The 22,650-nt window shown below is 40.1% G+C and overlaps 3 protein-coding genes and 1 pseudogene across 3 annotated transcripts; 3 read left to right on the forward strand and 1 right to left on the reverse strand.

Moving 5' to 3' along the window:
- The first annotated feature begins 511 nt into the window (after window positions 1–511).
- LOC148718270 (interferon-inducible GTPase 5-like) lies at window positions 512–4,369 on the forward strand. The gene is made up of 2 exons (XM_088742795.1): window positions 512–921; window positions 2,908–4,369. Exons 1-2 carry the CDS (start codon window positions 719–721, stop codon window positions 3,926–3,928), a joined length of 1,224 nt encoding a protein of 407 aa, XP_088598921.1. The 5' UTR covers window positions 512–718; the 3' UTR covers window positions 3,929–4,369.
- Window positions 4,370–6,003: 1,634 nt separating this feature from the next.
- Window positions 6,004–8,765, forward strand: LOC148718271 (uncharacterized). The gene has a single exon (XM_088743840.1). The coding sequence runs from the start codon at window positions 6,126–6,128 to the stop codon at window positions 7,731–7,733; it is 1,608 nt and encodes a 535-aa protein (XP_088599966.1). The 5' UTR covers window positions 6,004–6,125; the 3' UTR covers window positions 7,734–8,765.
- Window positions 8,766–8,782: 17 nt separating this feature from the next.
- LOC148718272 (uncharacterized) lies at window positions 8,783–10,539 on the reverse strand (annotated as a pseudogene).
- A 5,965-nt stretch (window positions 10,540–16,504) lies between these two features.
- LOC148718273 (interferon-inducible GTPase 5-like) lies at window positions 16,505–20,293 on the forward strand. The gene is made up of 2 exons (XM_088743755.1): window positions 16,505–16,904; window positions 18,931–20,293. The coding sequence occupies exons 1-2, from the start codon at window positions 16,702–16,704 to the stop codon at window positions 19,949–19,951; spliced, it is 1,224 nt and encodes a 407-aa protein (XP_088599881.1). The 5' UTR covers window positions 16,505–16,701; the 3' UTR covers window positions 19,952–20,293.
- The last annotated feature ends 2,357 nt before the right edge of the window (window positions 20,294–22,650 follow it).

The raw sequence follows: 22,650 nt of genomic DNA on the forward strand, positions 1-22,650 counted from the left end.
CAGCCATCGTAGCTTGGGAAATATAAACTGTAATTTTATACTGTGTGACTTTGAAGCCCTGCTCTTTTCAGCTATATATTCTTTCGCATATCTCCTCTTCGTTTGTGAGGTCCACAAAGATGTGTATTGATCAAGGTTGGAGCAAAAGGAAGAAAAAACCGCTTTAGCGTGCGGCGCCATGACCATGATCAGTCCAAGTACTTTGGGAGAAATTTCAGCCTTAGTCCCACCCCCAAGATATATGAACAGAAGAAAGCTCCAACACATTGCGGACAGAATCAACCTTTAGTAAGGGATAACTCGTTTGATCCACGTTTGATGCATAAATTAATCAGGTGAGTGAGTGTTATCGAGTCGGAGTCGAAGTCACTTTCAGAAGCGTAGAGCGATACGATGTAATGAAAACTTCCACCTGACTGAAGACGGCCACTGATGGACAAAGGGTTGTTCCATTTCTTCCCCAGAATTGAGATTAACCTATTGACCTTTTCCTAGAAAATAATCCACGCAATATTACGCATGCAGTTTCCATAGTATGACAGACAGGTCGCATGAAATAAACCAATCAAACTTTGGGGCGTCAAGCACTTTCAAGACTTAGATAAATAAAGATAAAGTTTCCGACAGCCGTGACCAAAGGAGTTTTAGTTCTGCAAAAGTGCTTCGTCATTTCAGCATTTCAAGATTTTCGGCGCCAATTATCTACTGATCGATTGCTATGGCCGACTTTTCCGAGCCACTGAGCGATTGGGAGGAAGTTAACGCGGAGGATATTAAAGATTTTATGGATGAAAATGGTGTGTCGGGTTTAGCAGAATTCTTCAAAGGACGCTTGGAGAGATGGAAGAAAACGGAAGTGAACATCGGAATCACTGGTAACTCCGGAGCTGGAAAATCGAGTTTTATCAATGCGATTAGGGAGTAAGTATGTTCTTTGTTTGTGAAAACACCGAATAGATGGTAACAATTGAGGAACTGGTGATGTCAACTTTTCTCGGTAGACATCACAGTTAATTTACGTTGAATTATTCCCACGAATTTCACTTTCCCGTCGTAGCCGCTAAACAGCTTATTTAGGAAGTGAATTCACTTCTTCTGCCGTATGTTAATGTTATATGGCTGTTTTTTACGTTTTTCGTTTTTAATTTATGTTTGAGAGATCCCGTAACTCCCGGCGTTAAAGGTAACGGCGTAATTCGTAATTTCGTTCGTTTATAAATACGAGCATTTCATGAAGCCGCTAACATTCCTTGCGCCGAAAGAATACATTCGGTTCTCCTTCAAATGACACATATTTTGTCGCATAAACGTTTTGAGATCAGCTTGTGCTTAGTCAACTTAGCTAATAGTGTAAGGTAAAAATTGGCGCAGAATATCATTTTGCTCGTAGACCTTTTGATGCTGATGGCTACACGAAGTCACTCTAATTGTCTGCGGTTACAATAAGTCAGCGAAGGGACACGTGGCGGTGTTGAGCTCATGTGTTGAGGTCATGTGGTTTTCTAGTAGAGGATTCGAAAATACAGTTCACTTTAACAAATCGAGCACAATTTTCCATTTGCTATAACCTTACTGAGAATAGAAATGACGTCAACAAAGTTCAAAACTAAAGTGAAACTGCGTGGCGCAGCCGAGTGGTTTCACTGCATAGTTTGATTTTTCGTGTGTTATTGTTTTTCATGGTAGTTATAAATTGCAGAATAGTTCTTTGGGTTTTATTTAGCTGTCCTCTGCGTTAGCAACGTCTTTTTCCACTTCCTTCGCACATGGCTCGCAAAAGGCGACGTTTTTACCAGCCACTCATCCATATTGATCTTCGTCTTCTTCAAAAATTGAACATTTGTTACATATTAGAATTTCCCATTTCAAGCAAGTATATTTGGTCGTACCGAAACACGAACTACATATGTCAGTATCGTCAGTCAGCTCGACCCTCAAAGCCACCATTTCTCTTCTGCACCACTCCTTTGCGCACGCTCTCATGCAAAAACAGCTTTAGAAATACATTAAAATAATTTATGCATTTTACTCGGCTCACGTGAAGTACGGCGTCCACAGTCGTCTGAATCATAGCTGGTCTACAGCCATTCTTCCCAGCTGAACCAAGCGGGATTAATTGACTTAAATGATCTAAATTAAATCAGCCGTTCCGAATTGATTCAGACGCCCTATTTCACAGTTGAATTCGATTCGGTTGGGCGGAAGTACCGCGTCTAAACCGGGCCTAGAAAAAAAGAATGTTTTATAGTTTTGTGACAGATCAAGACTGTCTGTTTCTTTTTCTCGGAATTGTTGGGGTTTGATTGCGCATGTGAATTTTTGGTGGACTCACAACTAGACAACTCTATTTCAAATAAAATCTGGGTGTATTGTCTGGCACTTCTCCCTTCCTTTATGTCTTAGTGATAGATTGGAGTCTATTCAGAAAAGAGCCCTTAAGATTATCCTTCCTCACAACTCCTATGCATCAGCCTTAGAGGCACTAAATTTACCAAGTCTTCTTCTGCGTCGTGAGTCCTTGTGCTCTAAAATTCTTTCCAAGTTAACTAGTCTTGCTAATCCACGTTTGATGCTCCTCCTCCTCCCCAGCCAGCGCCATGATGCTAATGACTCCGCTATTCCTTTGCGCAACTCTTCTAATTTTACACTCCCGAGCGTTTCAAACGTACCTTTATTCCATCTATGATTTTTAGACAAGAAATAGTGTACATTGCCTCGTTTTTAATTTATTAGGATATGTTTTTTATTTTTTATTTTATTTATCTACTATTATTTAGTATGCTTGTAAATCAGTCATTTTTCAATACTTGTATTGCCAGAACTGATGATATTGAATAAACCCATAAACCTATTATAAAACAACGACAACTAAGCAATTCAGATTAAACTATCCATTCCATTTTCTAGACTTGCTGATGACGACGATGGTGCTGCCCCCGTTGACGTCACTGAGTGCACTACAGAGCCCACGTCCTTTAATCATCCAAAGTATCCAAACATAAAATTTTGGGACCTACCAGGAATTGGAACTCCGAATTACCCTGACCTGGAAACATACCGCCAAAAAGTACAGCTCGACAAGTATCATACATTCCTCATTTTTTCAAGCAGCCGGTTCACCGAGAACGACATCGTATTGGCCAAAGAGATCAAGAAACGGGGAAAGTCTTTTTTTTTCATTCGCACAAAAATCGATGACAATGTGCGAGCCGAGAAGCGAAAGAAATCTTTCAGTGAAGCTGCTATGTTAGAGAACATCCGGCGCAATTGTATGGAAAACCTGGTTGACGAGGCTGCCAAGCCTATATGCAGTGTAGACCACATCTTCCTGATAAGCAACCATCATCCAGACAAATGGGATTTTGGTCGACTTACCCAAGCGATTCTTGATGCATTGCCAAGATATCAGCGAGAGACCCTTACCTTGTCTCTGAATACCCTCACCACCTTATCAAAAGATATGCTGAAGAGAAAAGTTAAGGTTCTCGAAGGGCGGATGATGTATGTTGCAGGGGCATCTGCTCTAGCAGCGGCGATTCCGATCCCTGGGCTATCTTTTGCCGTAGATGCCGGTCTCCTTTTGAAAGAAGTTAGAGAGTACATAACGCAGCTTGGCATTCCTGAAAAAGGGTCCCAAAGATTTGGGAGGCTAAGTTCTACCACCCAGCGGGAGATTCTCGACCTTTTCATAAAGTTTGCCACTGTCTCTGGAATTGCCTCTTTATTTGCAAAGGAAGCCGCCGCTGAAGGTGTCGCGGAAGAATTCGCTCGTTTTATTCCGTTCGTTGGTTCTTTTATAGCTAGCGGTTTGTCCTTCGGTGGCACATATATTCTTCTTCGCCATTCTTTAAAAAGAATTGAAGCAGTAGCATTAGCAGTCCTGGAGGAAGCTGCCCAACAATCAGTGGACGATTTAGATCTTGAGTAGACTTGTATAAATCCGGGTTTATTGGACTAGGAGCCATTATGAACCTTGGTTTTATTTGATTCATAGCTGTCAGTGCACCAGGCTTAATTGTAAAAAAACTCGTTGTTTAAGTTGCGTTTCTTTCCCCGAACGATAGCTTGTTTTCACTTTTTTCATAACACTGACTAGTAACAGGGTCGGTGCTATAAGTTGAGGTTAAAGACTGTGTATGATAATGATAATGGAAAAGATGACCGGCGATTGCCATGAAGCTGAAGAACCTGACCGTAAAAACTTCGGTATTGATTGCCTCCAATAAACTGAACATTCTCTCTGTTACTGAGAATATTTACTTTTTCACAATTGGTAGATTTTGCATCAGGCTCGCATCCTGATAGGAAATGGACTTTATTTAGCAACTTTTTTAGCTTAGTTTAAATAAACTTAAGAGATTGAGTGAAATCTGGTGTTGAAAATGTTCAGTCTATTGCTCAAAAACACCGCTCAGATGCAGCCGGCTCTCTCCTACTGACTTCTCTTACAATTCAAACTTTTCCCCTTTGCAAGAGTTGATTTCTTTGGTGGAGCGTTTGAGGGTTATCCATTACGCGAAGTGAGTACAAGCACAAAAACTGAGCACAGTGGTCTGTTCATAGCGGTGGGAAGAGCGAAACGAACATGAGAGTAAATACATAAAGCACACACTCGGTAAAGGAAAAAAATTTGCCATGCGTGAGAGGCATTCTACACGTATTTGCAAGCTCATCTTTCAAAACGGCAGTCTAATTCCCACAGGGATCAACGAACGCTTTCCATTCCACTAATTTATCCGTGTTTTTCTCGTTGCTATGTTCCCACCAATAACGTAGATCTATTTTCTGCCTTTAAAAGCACACACAACCCACAATTCCTCTATTCGCTCCGACGAAGGGCTAACGCTCGAAACGTCAGCTTTTGTAATCTACGATGGCCCAGAAGGGTCACAGTCCAGTTTTAATTTTTGACAGTCCAGTTTTATTTTTTGACAGTCCAGTTTTATTTTTTATACAATGGCCTAGAAGGGTCACAGTTCAGTTTTAATTTTTGACAGTCCAGTTTTATTTTTTGACAGTCCAGTTTTATTTTCTGACAGTCCAGTTTTATTTTTTGACAGTACAGTTTTATTTTTTTTTGACAGTCCAGTTTTATCTTTTTCACAGTCCAGTTTTATTTTTTTTGGCAGTCCAGTTTTATTTTTTTTGACAGTCCAGTTTTATTTTTTTTGACAGTCCAGTTTTATTTTTTGGCAGTCCAGTTTTATTTTTTGACAGTCCAGTTTTTTTTTTTTTTTTTTTTGACAGTCCAGTTTTATTTTTTGACAGTCCAGTTTTATTTTTTTTGACTGTCCAGTATTATTTTTTTTGACAGTCCAGTTTTATTTCTTGGATCACAGTCCAGTTTTATTTTTTGGGTCACAGTCCAGATTTATTTTTTGGGTAGTCACCAGATCTCTCTCGATGTGTTGCATGTTGCACGTGTTGTTTGTTTGGCGGCCATTTTGTACGATGGACGCTATTATAAGACAAACTGTGCGGGAGGAGTTGAGGCGCTCCAATTCTATTGAATCAGAAACGGTGTCTTCTGTTAGCCAACATAATAGTGGCCAAATTGAAGAAGGGTCGGTCTCGGCGGGATCGACACCGAATACATTTTCATCGCGAACGTTCAACCGACTATCTGGTCTTCTGAACCGAATTCGGGTTCTGTCCTCGTGTACCGGTTCACAAGAGTCAATACAAAAGACCAAACAATACACAATAGCTAACCGATAACTCCTAAACAAAGAAAGAACAATGGTAATTCCCTTGTGAACCGGTACACCAGGACAGAACCCGAATTCGGCATGGCAGTAGAGGCAAAAGCAGTTCAAACAAGAAGCGGAAAATTGAAAAGCAGCATAGGGTACAAGTAAGATGGATGCATTATGACCAAACTAAGAAAAAGTTTGTTATTGTTCGTCAAAAGAATGGCGGTGGCAATCGCTTTATAACATATACTGATTCAGATCCACTGAAGATGGAAGAGCTTGTAGAGAGGGCGTGTGCGTTGTTTTTACCGGGTGGAAAGAACAGTTTTGCTGGTCATATAGACGAAATGAACAAGTGGATCTGTGACACAACGGGGGTGGCAATTTTCGATTTTCCTGGCAAAGGAACTGTGGAAGACTACCTGAAGAGTAATGGATTGTATCCTTCCTCCACTTACTTACCTATGCACCCAACCACGACATCTTATGGGTGATGAACTTGAAGACAGCAATTACGTTGAGGCGACGAACACAGACAACACGTCATCCACAAAAGTAAGTTCTGTCACAGTATCAGTAACGGCATGTACTACTAAATCTGATGATAGGGAGGTGTGCAATGTCTGTAACTGTTCTTTTGAGAAAGGACAAAACTGTGTCCGTTGTGAGCAGGACCTCGAGTACCAGCAAAGTCTCATGGCCGATTCAGTTGACACTGAACAACCTGAAGAGTTTCAGCCCGAAAGCATTCATGCAAATGATCAGTTGACTTCCTTTATTAGTCCAGTGTCTGTGCATGAAATGAGAGAGCTCCGTTTGGCCCATTTTCAACGAGACACCTGTCATCCAACTGTGCAAAGTCAAGATAATCAAGATCAAAGGCTTGTTTCACCAAGTGAGGACGAAGTGTCCCCTAGCACTGTGGACGGGCCTTGTGGAGTGCTTGAAGAGGGAGGTTATGTCCAATTACGTACAGTTGGTATGGCAAGAGAATCAGCTGAATGCATAGTTTCAGAAAATGGTGAAATTGCCGGGCAGGGGCTTTCACTAACTGTTCATCGTTCATGTATTTGTAAAGATATGATTGAGCATTTTAAAGATGAGAAAATGTTGCAATCTGAGTTAGTGTTTACAATTATCAATGAGAGGGGGCAAAAAGAAGAGGGTGTGGGTATTGGAGTTTCAAGAGAAGTTTTCTCTTTATACTGGAAGGAGTTTGCAAATAGCATGACAATAGGGGAAAGAGAAAGAGTACCCTTTATGAGGCATGATCATTTCATTAAGGAGTGGAGAGCTATTGGTCGAATTTTGGTGAAGGGGTTTAGATCAGTTTCCTGCTTCCCTTTGTTCTTATCAAAGGCTTTCATGTGCTACTGCCTGTTTGATGCAGAAGTTCCTGAAGGCATTGTTCTTGAGTCTTTCATTAAATACTTGTCTCCTGTTGAAGAAGAGCTAGTTACAAATTTTCTTGGAAAAGCTGACTTTGCAGATGAAAATGATGATTTGTTTTATTTCCTAGAGAGATTCAATTGTAGGTCACAGGTCAGTCCAGAGAATATCAAGAAAGTGCTTGTAGAGATTGCCAATCAGGAGCTGATACAGAAACCTCATGTCATGGTTGCCACCTGGCAGCCTATTGTCCAAGAGCTGAAACAGTATCCACAGTTTCAGACTATTGCAGGTATCCAAGGCTTTTATGATAGAATTAATCCAACAAACAAGAAAGTTCTTAATTCACTTGAAGCACAGCCAAACACTGAAGCAGAACGAGATGCGCTAAAATTTCTGCAAAGATACATACGAGGATTAGACAATGCAAAACTAGTCCAGTTCTTAAGGTTCACAACAGCTTCTGATGTCTTAATTACCAACAAGATTGAAGTCTCCTTTACCAGACTGGAAGGTGCTAGTTCCAGACCTATAGCTCACACGTGTGGGCCGCTTCTGGAACTGCCTTCCACTTATTCCAATTTTGTTGAATTGAGACAGCAGTTCAATAGTATTTTGGAAAAAAGTAGCTGGGAAATGGACATTATGTGAGTTAACTCTTCAAGCCGCATTGTCATCATGCAAATTCACACTCGTGACTACATGTAGTATTAAATATTTCTTATAGTTTCACTTTGAGGAAGGGAAACGCCTCAATGAATTCATACTATCAAATTGTGAGGGAAAATTTTGTTTAGAACCTTGATTTTCTTCCTTGATTTGTACCTGGTTGTGTTAATTTTGGTTATAGTAGGAATTATTTGCCTGTTATTGACCAAATGACCTGATATTGTTGTGTTGTTTCCTCTGCAACCTTCACCCAAGGAGGGTTGCATAGGCCTGTGATGATTATGAATAACTTGGCATTTATTTATCTGCTCTTGTTGTCTTAGCTCAATTGCCTACTTTTGGTTTGGCTCTTTGTTTGTTTTTTTACATGTTTTGTTTAAGGATTGGGAGGGAAACAATGCTAACCATGAAAAGAATGGACTGACTAAAGAATTTATTTCCCAAGTCAATCCTCTTCATTATGTCAACATTCTTTCAGTCCATACTCTAAAAAATGCAAAAAAAAAAAAAAAACAAGCAAACAAGACAACAAACATTGTTCTGAAGCATTTATTTTTTCTGCATGTGACAGGTTTTCAATCTTGAGATAGATAGCACTGTTTGTAATTAAACCATTTGTACTCCCTTATGTTCTTTACGGTTCCCTTACTGTAATCATTAACACAAGAACAATGCCTCACATGTTGGGTTAAGTTTGCTCATCAATTAGGTAACTAAGAAGTATGTTATACATGTTCAGTTCACATTTGATTAACTGACCCAATTCATTTGCCTTGTCCCTTTCCAGTTTATGTGACTATCACACAATGCTTCAGTTAAAAATGATTTGCTGCCTTGAAAAGGCTTAAGCAAAGCAAAGCTTGAATGTTCAGGAGAGTTAGAGAGGGAAAACGTGAGGGCAGATGGCTTGGTGCCAGTTCTTTAGGATTTTGGTTATTAAGTTGTCAGTATGCGCTTGGACAGAATATTTCAAGATGTGTATGCTATTATTAAAGGATATTGAGATTTTCCAGTGTTTGCGTTTTGTTTTATTTTCATAATATAAGCATTCTGTTTTTACAGAAAGAAGTGCAACAATGATATAACTCTTGGCAAAAGAGCAGGCCATGAAGATGTTTTTGAGATAGATTTGCAGAGGAGAGATAATAGATACTTAAAAGTACCTCTCCTCTGTACGTCTATCCAATTACGACAGGTCAGTTGAACCAAGAAAGTCTGGAAACCTAGCACTGCATCAGAAAAGCTCATTTATTACGTTAACCTGTCAATCTCTTGAATTAGTCGCAGATAGAGATCAAGTCCTTCGTTAACATCTTGTGGTAAGCTCAGTCCAAGAACATTCATAACAATAAAAGCAAACTCCTCAAACTCTTCACTAAAATCAGCGGAACACATGGTTGAATTATCATTAAACTCTTCTAGTTCATGGAGATCAATGTCTTCTTTGAAGTCCTCTGTGTTATAGAGGTGGGGCAGGAAATACATGCAGTCGGGTTTTCCTCTAGGACCAGTGCTGTTACCAAATTTGCTTGATGCTATTTGATGTTCATTCCACATTTCAGCAACTTGATAAAGCTCTTGTCTGAATATGTTCATGAAGCAAAATCGAATACAATCCTGGTGAACAGGGTCAGAGCCATTAAATAGGCCCAAGTCTGACAAATCTTTGAAAAAAGTTATCCACCAACCAGGGCCATCTTTTACAAGTTGGGACCAATAGGCTTCAATTCTTTGGTTTGCTGTTGATCTGCCAATGACAAAACATCTCTCACCGGCATTATCATCATTGTGTGAAGACCTAAGGTAAGTATGGATTGCCTCAATTACACTGTTTTCAGTTCCATCATCCGATCTGATCTTTCTTGGTACGCCACCTGACTGCTTTACAGCGTCCAAATAGTATTTTGCAATCACTTCTGGGTTTTTGTTTGTGGAGCCCACCTCCAGCCAAATAAGCCTTCTGGAAAAGCCATCGATACATCCATGCACGCTGAAGCCATAGGGCTTTACTTTATCGTGGCCATCGATATGCCATATGAAATTCGGTCCTTTTGAGTGGTAAGCCCTTCAATGCAGCCTCTTTTTTCGTCTGCTATTCACGCCATCAGGATCGAGTTCTCTGAGACACCTCATGACGGTTGCTCTTTTAACAATAACCCCCTTCTTTCTGAGCCTGGACCACATCTTACGGTATCCCACAAAACAACCACTTTTCCCAAGTTCCTTCTCGATGGCATTCTTCAGTTGATCATCAGATATGGTGGATCTTCTCGACAGGGCTAAGGATCGAAGACGTCTTTTCAGGGTTGATAAACTGATAGCTATGTCGTGGGGTTTCAAAAATTCAAGTATTTCCAGATTGCTGTAACCCTGTTTGAAGTACTGTGATATAAGTTCCAGCTCATTTCCGTCAGAATTATCACTGTCGCTCATGCATGGCGTATATGTTGGTAACGGCATTTTGTACTTTGTACTTTGGAATCAAAATGGCGGAAAATTAAAATTCCCGCCCTTTCAGTGTACAGTTGATGAAGGTTCAATCGAGGGAGATCTGGTGACTACTCAAAAAATAAAATTGGACTGTGACCCAAAAAATAAAACTGAACTGGGACCCAAAAAATAAAACTGGACTGTGACCCAAAAAATAAAACTGGACTGTCAAAAAAAAATAAAACTGGACTGTCAAAAAATAAAACTGGACTGTGACCCAAAAAATAAAACTGGACTGTCAAAAAAATAAAACTAGACTGTCAAAAATTAAAACGGGACTGTCTAAAAAAATAGAACTAGACTGTCAAAAAAAAATAAAACTGGACTGTCAAAAAATAAAACTGGACTGTCAAAAAATAAAACTGGACTGTGACCCTTCTGGGCCATCGTAGTAATCGTTACGGTGGCCAATTTATCATTTCAACTTTGTTGATATATCCAAATTATTTCGTTAGCCCCACCGACGCAGCCCCAAACAGTTTCCTTAGAAACTATCGGCCTTTATTATTTGCAAGTAGGCCTGTTGGATCAACTATCCACAGCCACAAAGGTCACAAATACATTTAACTTCATTCGTATTATCAACTCATGTATAAAACAACCAGTTGAAGCAATGACTTGATATGCTCAGAAGTTAACCACTGGTTACAAATGTGAGGTTTTATTAAAGCTTTATATTACGAAGTGCTTATACCCTACAGGTGTTCAGGTCGACTTCGCATGTTTATCATGACAATATGAATGTAAATACTCACACAGAAAAAACAATAAATAATACGCAAGTTTATAAAATTTCAGCCAGTGCGAGCAAATACGTGGTTCTCTACCTCCATGCATGATTAAAACTTACTTCTTCTGTCGCGACAAGCCGATAAGATCTCGAAATCTTTTCTAGTGAGTACAAATTTTTTATGTCATTCACTCAAGTTGCTGTAGATGACTGATTTTTCAAGTATCACGCCAGCCATTCTCGAAAAAAGAAAAAAAAAAAACCAAGTTGCCTTAGGTTTTTCCCTGCCCAAATAATCCAGACTAATGATAGTCTCGACCGATAGGATCGAAGAGATTACTGAACGGCGACAAGATGTTGCTACATCTCTTCGCCAAAATTTAGCATCAATTTTGGTTTTTTCGGTCCCTTCAGATTTACCAGTCAGCGTCAAGGGGCGCCATCGCTATAAAGCAGCAAGTTTCTCGCGAAGCACTGGCCGGGACTATTAGTTGTTGTCTCAAATTCCCACACCAGTTGAGTACAAGATTTCTCCGCGATAAACTTTGTGAAACAAAAATTCAAGGATTCAGCACTCATATCTACAACATTTGTTTCTAAGCTTTGAACGGCGTCCACTTCGACTTTGAGTCCTATTTCCTCAAAGTTGGCGTCTTCACCGGCTTCTTCTAGAACTTTGTCACTCGCCAACTATTAGTAAGTCTAATTTGTGGCATACCGCGTAGACTTTGTGATACAACTATCCAAGTACTCCTTCTCTTCCTCGGCACTTTCCGGTTCTCGAAACTCGCGTTTGGGTGGCATTTCAAGTAAAAGCTCTCTGGACCTTTGACAACTAGCGGCCGAACATGGAGCACTTTTCCTATCTGAATATAATTAACCTTTAAAGCAATCATGTCACCTTTATCTAAATATCTAGAGAGGCTTGAGTTTTTGAAGCCGTCCGAAAAATTCACATCACGTGTTTTTCTCACCTTTATCTATATCTTTAGAGAGACAAGGGTTTTTGAAGCCGTTCAAAAAACTCGCAGCAAGTATTTTATCGGCTCTTAAAACTTTTGGCTCTGCCTCGTGTTTTGAAACCCGATAAAACACTGCTGCGAGTTTTTTAAACATAACATAAAGTTTCCGACACCCGTGACCGAAGGAGTTTCTGCGGTTCTGCGAAATTACTTCTTCCTTTCAGCACGAAGATTTTCGGTGACAATTATCTACTGATAGACTGCTATGGCCGAAGTTTCTCAGTAAGCCAATGAGCGATTGGGAGGAAGTAAACGCGGAGGGAATTAAAGAATACCTTGAAAAAGAGGGTATGTCGAATACTGAAAGATGGAAGGAGGTGGAAGTCAACATCGGAATTACTGGCGTCTCGGGAACTGGCAAATCGAGTTTTATCAACACGATACGGGAGTAAGTATGTTTATTTATGGAACCAAAGAAGAGATGACTGCATGCAACGATTCTCAAAGCCCTAAGGCGGTAAATTAGCGTGATCGATTACTCTACGTATGTATATGTCCACGATCCTAGAGCGCTGCACTAGTATCGCAGAGGTCAGTGGTTCGAATCCCGTACAGGCCTGAATTTTTTTCAGGTCTGATTTTCACTATTGCTTAAATAGTGCTTTACTGCGAAGGATCGTGCACATATACGTTTCAGAACCACAGTTCATATATATGTATTTCATATGTTTGTTGTTTAATTACTCTACGTATTTTAATTTACCACTAACGACGCGGCTATGAAACAGTTTATTTCATGAGAAGTTACTGTGAAAACGCCTCATAGTTGCAACATCTGTCTGTCCAATATTTCAATTTCTATTTACTCTCAGCACTGATGAGATAACGTTGCTCCTAACTGTTCAGGAGAACGTGACGTTGCGTTACAATTATGGTATTTTTAAAATGAGTGACAAGGATCAAATGTCAAGTACTTTTACTTCGTTCGAGTTTTTTGCCTTGTGTAGATCAAGTGTTCGCCAGGGAGGTTTTGTCCTTAGTCAAAGTAAAGTAAAACGTTGAGTTTAACCTCGGATTTGTTGATTCGTTCTTATCATTTCTCTTGTAACGAACAAAAGAACATGGCCGGCTTTTAGTTCGAATGGCTGACATCGAGTTTGATTAATGATATGTTACACAGAAACGCCATACGCACCCATCTAGAAAAATACTGCCGCCGAAAGCCGTTGATTCTTCGCTCTTAACGACTTATTGTCTTGTTTAACACTCAGCATGTAATGAGAAAGAAAAAAAAAAGAACTGACTAAAAGATAGGATAGATATAAAAAAGTCTCGCTAATCCGAAATATATTTTATTGTCCACATAGAAGGTGTTCTTTGTAAGTGCCCCTAAAGCACGAGTTTCTGTTCGTTGTTTGATTTAGTTACACACTTGATGGCTCGTCACGCACTCCTAAGTGTAATTCAATAAGGACGATAACAGGCCCATTGAACAGTTTTTGGTAAGCAGGTGCTCGGAAGAAACAAATCAGTAAAGGAAAGTAAAGAGAGGTTCGATTGATTTCAACTCTCGCTTGATCCGACAATAATGTAAGTTTGATGTACCTGATGCATTTCTTAATCTATCTGCATGTCCCTAATTTCTTAAATCAATTTTTACTCTCACGGTATAGTATAATAATGTCAATAATAAAGAAGGAGATGTTCCCAACGAAGTTTGGTACGGTGTATTGTATTTACCAGTGCATTTTGTGTGGTTTAGCTAGCGGTGGACAAGCGCCGCTATATCTTATTGATATCAAAGGGCAGCCATCGTAGCTTGGGAAATATAAACTGTAATTTTATACTGTGACTTTGAAGCCCTGCTCTTTTCAGCTATATATTCTTTCGCATATCTCCTCTTCGTTTGTGAGGTCCACAAAGATGTGTATTGGTCAAGGTTGGAGCAAAAGGAAGAAAAAACCGCTTTAGCGTGCGGCGCCATGACCATGATCAGTCCAAGTACTTTGGGAGAAATTTCCGCCTTAGTCCCACCCCCAAGATATATGAACAGAAGAAAGCTCCAACACATTGCAGACAGAATCAACCTTTAGTAAGGAATAACTCGTTTGATCCACGTTTGATGCATAAATTAATCAGGTGAGTGAATCTTATCGAGTCGGAGTCGAAGTCACTTTCAGAAGCGTATAGCGATACGATGTAATGAAAACTTCCACCTGACTGAAGACGGCCACTGATGGACAAAGGGTTGTTCCATTTCTTCCCCAGAATTGAGATTAACCTATTGACCTTTTCCTAGAAAATAATCCACGCAATATTACGTATGCAGTTTCCATAGTATGACAGACAGGTCGCATGAAATAAACCAATCAAACTTTAGGGCGTCAAGCACTTTCAAGACTTAGATAAATAAAGATAAAGTTTCCGACAGCCGTGACCAAAGGAGTTTTAGTTCTGCGAAAGTGCTTCGTCATTTCAGCAGTTCAAGATTTTCGGCGCCAATTATCTACTGATCGATTGCTATGGCCGACTTTTCCGAGCCACTGAGCGATTGGGAGGAAGTTAACGCGGAGGATATTAAAGATTTTATGGATGAAAATGGTGTGTCGGGTATGGTGTGCCATAACGTCGAGTCTTGTACCAATATCAGTGATTTTTTGAACAAAGTACGAGCCCATCCTATCAGCTAATTCAAGCTTATCATCGCAAGGTGGTAGCACAGTGTTCTTTTTCCTTTGATTCAAAAGAGTATTCGCAGCTGCAAAGAGCTTTTTTTGGTTTGAACTGTTATCACTAATGAAGTCATGATAGTATTGGCTTCGAGCTTCGTTCATTAATCGATTTGTCGTATTCTTGATCTTTTTGTATGACAACATATCGTGGTGTTTGCCAGAGCGTCGCCATTTTCTTTCTGCTTTCCGTTTTTCACGGCGGGCATTTTTTATATCTTCATTGAACCAAGGAACCAGAGGTCGAGATCGTATAACTTTGGATCGAAGTGGAGCATGTCTCTCGAGCACTTGGGACAAGGTATCGTTATAGCATTCAACGAGATCGTTAAGCGAATCTGGACTGTAATTACAAAGCTCAGAGGTAGACAGATCTTGTTTAAAATCCTCAATCTTGATTGCCTTCAGTTTTCTATATGATATTTGCTCATTTTTGGGAGATGGTTTACTTAAGGCAAGATCGCAAAGAACAGTAAAATGGTCTGAAAACAAGTAGTCAGTCATAGGTTTGGCTGTAAGAAATGAATCCGAGCAACGAGTAATCATTAAGTCTAAGGTGTGCCCAGATATATGTGTAGATTTATCCACGTGCTGTTGAAGGCCCATAGACGATAGTAAATCTTGAAAACGAGAAGCATCAGAGTCAGTATGTACGTCGACATGAATATTGAAATCACCCGTTATCAGCAACGGCTCAGGAGACATGATGATCGACTCGAGGTAAGTTATGAATTCATCAAAGAAAACACTAGTGGTGACTGGATGGGCTTGAGAATATGGTATACGATAGATGACAGCAATTCTCAAGCTATTTGAACCATAACGCAGAGTCCATTCAAAAAATTCGAAAGATCTACGCTCACCACCGTCCATTTTCTTGGCATCTATGCCGCTCTTTATTAAGAGTGCAAGTCCACCACCAGTCCTTCCAAGACGTGGTTGATCGAGCAGCTTGAAACCAGGCAGAGTAAGTTCAGCTCTATGTGCCATGTCACGTTCCGTCAACCATGTTTCTGTAAATATGTAAATGTCCGCACCGGTGGATGCTGCATAGCAAACAAAATCCGCAGATTTGTTTTTAATTGATCTAGCATTCAAGCAGCAGAGCCTAAGATGATTTTTGACGTTAGGAGATTGTTCTGAAATAGTTGGAATGTTAATGATGGTACGGACTTCAGATCTTTTGTGATTATTTTTCACCGCGTGATGGTTACCATGGCGACGTCGCGTACGTTGAGAGATACGAACTGAAATAGATTTCCTATTCTCCGGGCCAGGCAATGGATGAACATCACCGCTAAGCAAGACTGATAATTCCAAAAAATTAAAAGTTGACGAACTATTGGAATAATAAGAGATTTTACTCTTGAACCATTTTTTCTTGAATTTACATAATGGTACAGAGCAGCGATTGTCTAAGGAGACAAAGGAAGCACGAATAGTACGAGGTTGAATTGAATTGCTTCGCACTTCACAAGGCACAGTGTCACAAAGAAGTGTTGATGAATGCAGAATTCCACCAGGCTTGTAGTAACCATTGTTTGAAATACAAAGAGTGGATGTAGAAAACCATTGCACAATCCAAGGTCGAAAACCAAAAAATCCTTTTTGCAGACGAACCATTCCAAATTCCAAAGCAAAAAATTGACATGCTGGAGAGCATGATGTTAGATACTCATTTCTTGAACTATTTCTGTGAGGAGGACTTGGGGAAAGGCTTGAAAGGAGCAGAATCGCACAGATCAAAAACAGCATGTCCACGACTAATTAACTATAATAATAATGTTATGCACTTTTAAACCTGAAATAAAGTTCAGAATACCCGTGCACATCACATACATGTGTCGGGAGGCTTTGAAGAATGAAGCATAACACAATAGATGCTATTCTCATTCAATGACATGTGAATGAGTGGCCGGGTATTCTGAAGTTTAAGCCAGTTTCGAAAAGCCGAGACCGTAGGACTTGCAGTTCTACGAAACTGCTTCTTCATTTTAGCACAAAGAATTTCGGTTGCAATTATCTACTGATCGATTGCTATGGCCGACTTTTCCGAGCCACTGAGCGATTGGGAGGCAGTTAACGCGAAGGATATTAAAGATTTTATGGATGAAAATGGTGTGTCGGGTTTAGCAGAATTCTTCAAAGGACGCTTGGAGAGATGGAAGAAAGTGGAAGTGAACATCGGAATCACTGGTAACGCCGGAGCTGGAAAATCGAGTTTTATCAATGCGATTAGGGAGTAAGTATGCTCTTTGTTTGTGAAAACACCGAATAGATGGTAACAATTGAGGAACTGGTGATGTCAACTTTTCTCGGTAGACATCACAGTTAATTTACGTTGAATTATTCCCACGAATTTCACTGTCCCGTCGTAGCCGCTAAACAGCTTATTTAGGAAGTGAATTCACTTCTTCTGCCGGATGTTAATGTTATATGGCTGTTTTCTACGTTTTTCATTTTTAATTTATGTTTCAGAGATCCCGTAACTCCCGGCGTTAAAGGTAACGGCGTAATTCGTAATTTCGTTCGTTTATAAATACGAGCATTTCATGAAGCCGCTAACATTCCTTGCGCCGAAAGAATACATTCGGTTCTCCTTCAAATGAAACATATTTTGTCGCATAAACGTTTTGAGATCAGCTTGTGCTTAGTCAACTTAGCTAATACTGTAAGGTAAAAATTGGCGCAGAATATCATTTTGCTTGTAGACCTTTTGATGCTGATGGCTACACGAAGTCACTCTAATTGTCTGCGGTTACAATAAGTCAGCGAAGGGACGTGTGGCGGTGTTGAGCTCATGTGTTGAGGTCATGTGGTTTTCTAGTAGAGGATTCGAAAATACAGTTCACTTTAACAAATCGAGCACAATTTTCCATTTGCTATTACCTTACTGAGAATAGAAATGACGTCAACAAAGTTCAAAACTAAAGTGAAACTGCGTGGCGCAACCGAGTGGTTTCACTGCATAGTTTGATTTTTCGTGTGTTATTGTTTTTTATGGTAGTTATAAATTGCAGAATAGTTCTTTGGGTTTTATTTAGCTGTCCTCTGCGTTAGCAACGTCTTTTTCCACTTCTTTCGCACATGGCTCGCAAAAGGCGACGCTTTCACGAGCCACTCATCCATATTGATCTTCGTCTTCTTCAAAAATTGAACATTTGTTACATATTAGAATTTCCCATTTCAAGCAAGTATATTTGGTCGTACCGAAACACGAACTACATATGTCAGTATTGTCAATCAGCTCGACCCTCAAAGCCACCATTTTTCTTCTGCAATCTGCACCACTCCTTTGCGCACGCTCTCATGTAAAAACAGCTTTAGAAATACATTAAAATAATTTATGCATTTTACTCGGCTCACGTGAAGTACGGCGTCCATAGTCGTCTGAATCATAGTTGGTCTACAGCCATTCTTCCCGGCTGAACCAAGCGGGATTAATTGACTTAAATGATCTAAATTAAATCAGCCGTTCCGAATTGATTCAGACGCCCTATTTCACAGTTGAATTCGATTCGGTTGGGCGGAAGTACCGCGTCTTAACCGGGCCCAGAAAAAAAGAATGTTTTATCGTTTTGTGACAGATCAAGACATGACTGTCTGTTTCTTTTTCTCGGAATTGTTGGGGTTTGATTGCACATGTGAATTTTTGGTGAACTCACAACTAGACAACTCTATTTCAAATAAAATCTGGGTGTATTGTCTGGCACTTCTCCCTTCCTTTATGTCTTAGTGATAGATTGGAGTCTATTCAGAAAAGAGCCCTTAAGATTATCCTTCCTCACAACTCCTATGCATCAGCCTTAGAGGCACTAAATTTACCATCAGCCTTAGAGGCACTAAATTTACCAAGTCTTCTTCTGCGTCGTGAGTCCTTGTGCTCTAAAAGTTTTTCCAAGTTAACTAGTCTTACTAATCCACGTTAGATGCTCCCTCCTCCCCACCCAGCGCCGTGATGCTAATGACTCCGCTATTCCTTTGCGCAACTCTTCTCATTTTACACTCCCGAGCGATTCAAACGTACCTTTATTCCATCTATGATTTTTAGACAAGAAATAGTGTACATTGCCTCGTTTTTAATTTATTTGGATACGTTTTTTATTTTTTATTTTATTTATTATCTACTATTATTTAGTATGCTTGTAAATCAGTCATTTTTCAATACTTGTATTGCCAGAACTGATGATATTGAATAAACCCATAAACCTATTATAAAACAACGACAACTAAGCAATTCAGATTAAACTATCCATTCCATTTTCTAGACTTGCTGATGACGACGATGGTGCTGCCCCCGTTGACGTCACTGAGTGCACTACAGAGCCCACGTCCTTTAATCATCCAAAGTATCCAAACATAAAGTTTTGGGAACTACCAGGAATTGGAACTCCGAACTACCCTGACCTGGAAACATACCGCCAAAAAGTACAGCTCGACAAGTCTCATACATTCCTCACTTTTTCAAGCAGCCCGTTCACCGAGAACGACATCGTATTGGCCAAAGAGATCGTGAAACAGGGAAAGTCTTTTTTTTTCATTCGCACAAAAATCGATGACAATGTGCGAGCCGAGAAGCGAAAGAAATCTTTCAGTGAAGCTGCTATGTTAGAGAAAATCCGGCGCAATTGTATGGAAAACCTGGTTGACGAGGCTGCCAAGCCCATATGCAGTGTAGACCACATCTTCCTGATAAGCAACCATCATCCAGACAAATGGGATTTTGGTCGACTTACCCAAGAGATTCTTGATGCATTGCCAAGATATCAGCAAGAGACCCTTACCTTGTCTCTGAATACCCTCACCACCTTATCAAAAGATATGCTGAAGAGAAAAGTTAAGGTTCTCGAAGGGCGGATGATGTATGTTGCAGGGGCATCTGCTCTAGCAGCGGCGATTCCGTTCCCTGGGCTATCTTTTCCCGTAGATGCCGGTCTCCTTTTGAAAGAAGTTAGAGAGTACATAACGCAGCTTGGCATTCCTGAAAAAGGGTCCCAAAGATTTGGGAGGCTAAGTTCTACCACCCAGCAGGAGATTCTCGACCTTTTCATAAAGTTTGCCACTGTCTCTGGAATTGCTTCTTTATTTGCAAAGGAAGCCGCCGCTGAAGGTGTCGCGGAAGAATTCGCTCGTTTTATTCCGTTCGTTGGTTCTTTTATAGCTAGCGGTTTGTCCTTCGGTGGCACATATATTCTTCTTCGCCATTCCTTAAAAAGAATTGAAGCAGTAGCATTAGCAGTCCTGGAGGAAGCTGCCCAACAATCAGTGGACGATTTAGATCTTGAGTAGACTTGTATAAATCCGGGTTTATTGGACTAGGAGCCATTATGAACCTTGGTTTTATTTGATTTATAGCTGTCAGTGCACCAAGCTTAATTGTAAAAGAACTCAGTCGTAGTTTAAGTTGCTTTTCTTTCCCCGAACGATAGCTTGTTTTCACTTTTTTCATAACATTGACTAGTAACAGGGTCGGTGCTATAAGTTGAGGTTAAAGACTGTGTATGATAATGATAATGGAAAAGATGACCGGCGATTGCCATGAAGCTGAAGAACCTGACCGTAAAAACTTCGGTATTGATTGCCTCCAATAAAACATTCTCTCTGTTACTGAGAATATTTACTTTTTCACAATTGGTAGATTTTGCATCAGGCTCGCCTCCTGATAGGAAATGGACTTTGTTTAGCAACTCTTTTAGCTGGGGTGGGATATTGGGCGCACTTAATTTGGAGCCTCGCTCTGTTGTGCGACCCTCACCCCACTCTGGTGAAAGTGATTAAATAAGTAAATAAATAAATTGAGTGAAATCTGGTGTTGAAAATGTTCAATCTATTGCTCAAAACAGTACCCAGATGCTGCTCTTCTCCTACTAACTTCTCTTACAATTCAAACTTTCCCCCTTTGCAAGAGTTGATGTCTTTGGTGGAGCGTTTGAGGGTTACCCACCACGCGAAGTAAGTACAAGCACAAAAACTGAGCACAGGGGTCTGCTTATAGCGGTGGGAAGAGCGAAACGAACATGAGAGTAAAAACATAAAGCACAGTCTCGGTAAAGGAAAAAAATTTGGTATGCGTGACAGGCATTCTATCACGTATTTGCAAGTAGGCCTCTTGGATCAACTATCCACAGCCACAAAGGTCACAAATACATTTAACTTCATTCGTATTATCAACTTCTGTACAAAACAACCAGTTGAAGCAATGACCTGGTATGCTCAGAAGTTTCCCAACTGGTTACAAATGTGAGGTTTTATTAAAGCTTAACGAAGGCTTATACCCTACAGGTGTTCAGGTCGACTTCGCATGTTTATCGTGACAATATGATGTAAATACTCACATAGCAAAAACAATAAATAATATGCAGGTTTATAAAATTTCCACCAGTGCGACCAAATACATGATTCTCTACCTCCATGCATGATAAAAACTTACTTCTTCTGTCGCGACAAGCCAGTAAGATCTCGTAAATCTTTTCTAGTGAGTACAAATTTTTTACGTCAATCACTCAAGTTGCTGTAGATGACTGATTTTTCGAGTATCCCGCCAACCATTCTCGAAAAAAAAAAAAACAACCACGGTGCACTAGGTTTTTCCCTGCCCAAATAATCCAGACTAATGATAGTCTCGACCGATAGGATAGAAGAGATTGCTGAACGACAAGATGTTGCTACATCTTTTCGCCAAAATTTAGCATCAATTTTGGTTTTTTCGGTCCCTTCAGATTTACCAGTCAGCCTCAAGGGGCGCCATCGCTATAAAGCAGGAAGTTTCTCGCGAGGCATTGGCCGGGACCACTAGTTGTTCTCTCAAATTCCCACACCAGTTGAGTACAAGATTTCTCTGCGATAAACTTTGTGAACCAAAAATTCAAGCATTCAGCACTCATATCTACAACATTTGTTGGACAACAAGTTGGAGCTGGTGGCTTGATAGCTTTTGTACGGGAAGATATTCCTGTCTGTCGACGACGTAATCTGGAGCCCGAATCAGTCGAATCATTATGTCTTGATGTCATGGATTCTAAAAAGGCTCGCTTTATAGTGTGTGCGTGCTACAGATCACCTAAATTCTGTAAAATTACTGATTTCTTGTCGTCGCTTACATCGGCTATTGAACTTATGTATACAAGCCGTCAGGAAATATTATTGATTGGTGATTATAATATCTACTTGCTTGTTGGGGAGCACCGTGTTGTTGATGAGGATAACTCACTCATGGACCTTTGTGATAGGTTCTGTTTGCAAAACCAAATTAGTGAACCGACAAGGGTGACTGAAAAAACAAAGTCTTTACTCGATGTCATTCTCGCTAGCCATCCGGAACGATATGCAACTTGTGGTAATTTGCATATGGGTCTCAGTGATCACGATCTTATCTATGCGGTGCGAAAGAATAAATTACCAAGGGCTAAGGCACGTGAACTTGAATACAGAAGTATGCGACAATTTGATTTAGAAAAATTTTTAAATGACCTAAAAAATTGTTCCCTGAAGTTCTGCTTACATTAATGACGACGTTGATGATCTATGGCACCATTGGGCTCAATTGTACACTGAAGTGTTGGACAAACACGCACCAATAAAGAAAAAACGGGTCAGAGGTGATCAGTTGCCATGGATAACTCCATTAATTCAACGCGAAATCTCGCGTCGTAATCGACTGTTTAAGAAACATGCAAAGAGCCCAACAACAACCTCTTGGGAGGAATTCAAGAAATAGAGAAACAAGGTCACATCCCTGAAACGAAAAGGGTTGAAGGCGTTCTGCATGGAGGCATCGTCAAACACTAAACATCATGGTGAGTTTTGGAATAAGTTGAGACCTTTGTTGCCAAGCAAAGAAGAGAAGCAATCAAAGATAATTCTGATTGAGAATGAGCGTGTAATTACCGATTCATTAATGGTGGCTGAAATGTTTAACAACTACTTTTGCGAGGTGTCCAGGAGTGATGGTGACAGTAAGGAAATGGTTGAGTTTGTTGATCATCCTA

This window comes from Stylophora pistillata, chromosome 13 (assembly GCF_964205215.1).
Source record: "Stylophora pistillata chromosome 13, jaStyPist1.2, whole genome shotgun sequence".
NCBI classification, from domain to species: domain Eukaryota; kingdom Metazoa; phylum Cnidaria; class Anthozoa; order Scleractinia; family Pocilloporidae; genus Stylophora; species Stylophora pistillata.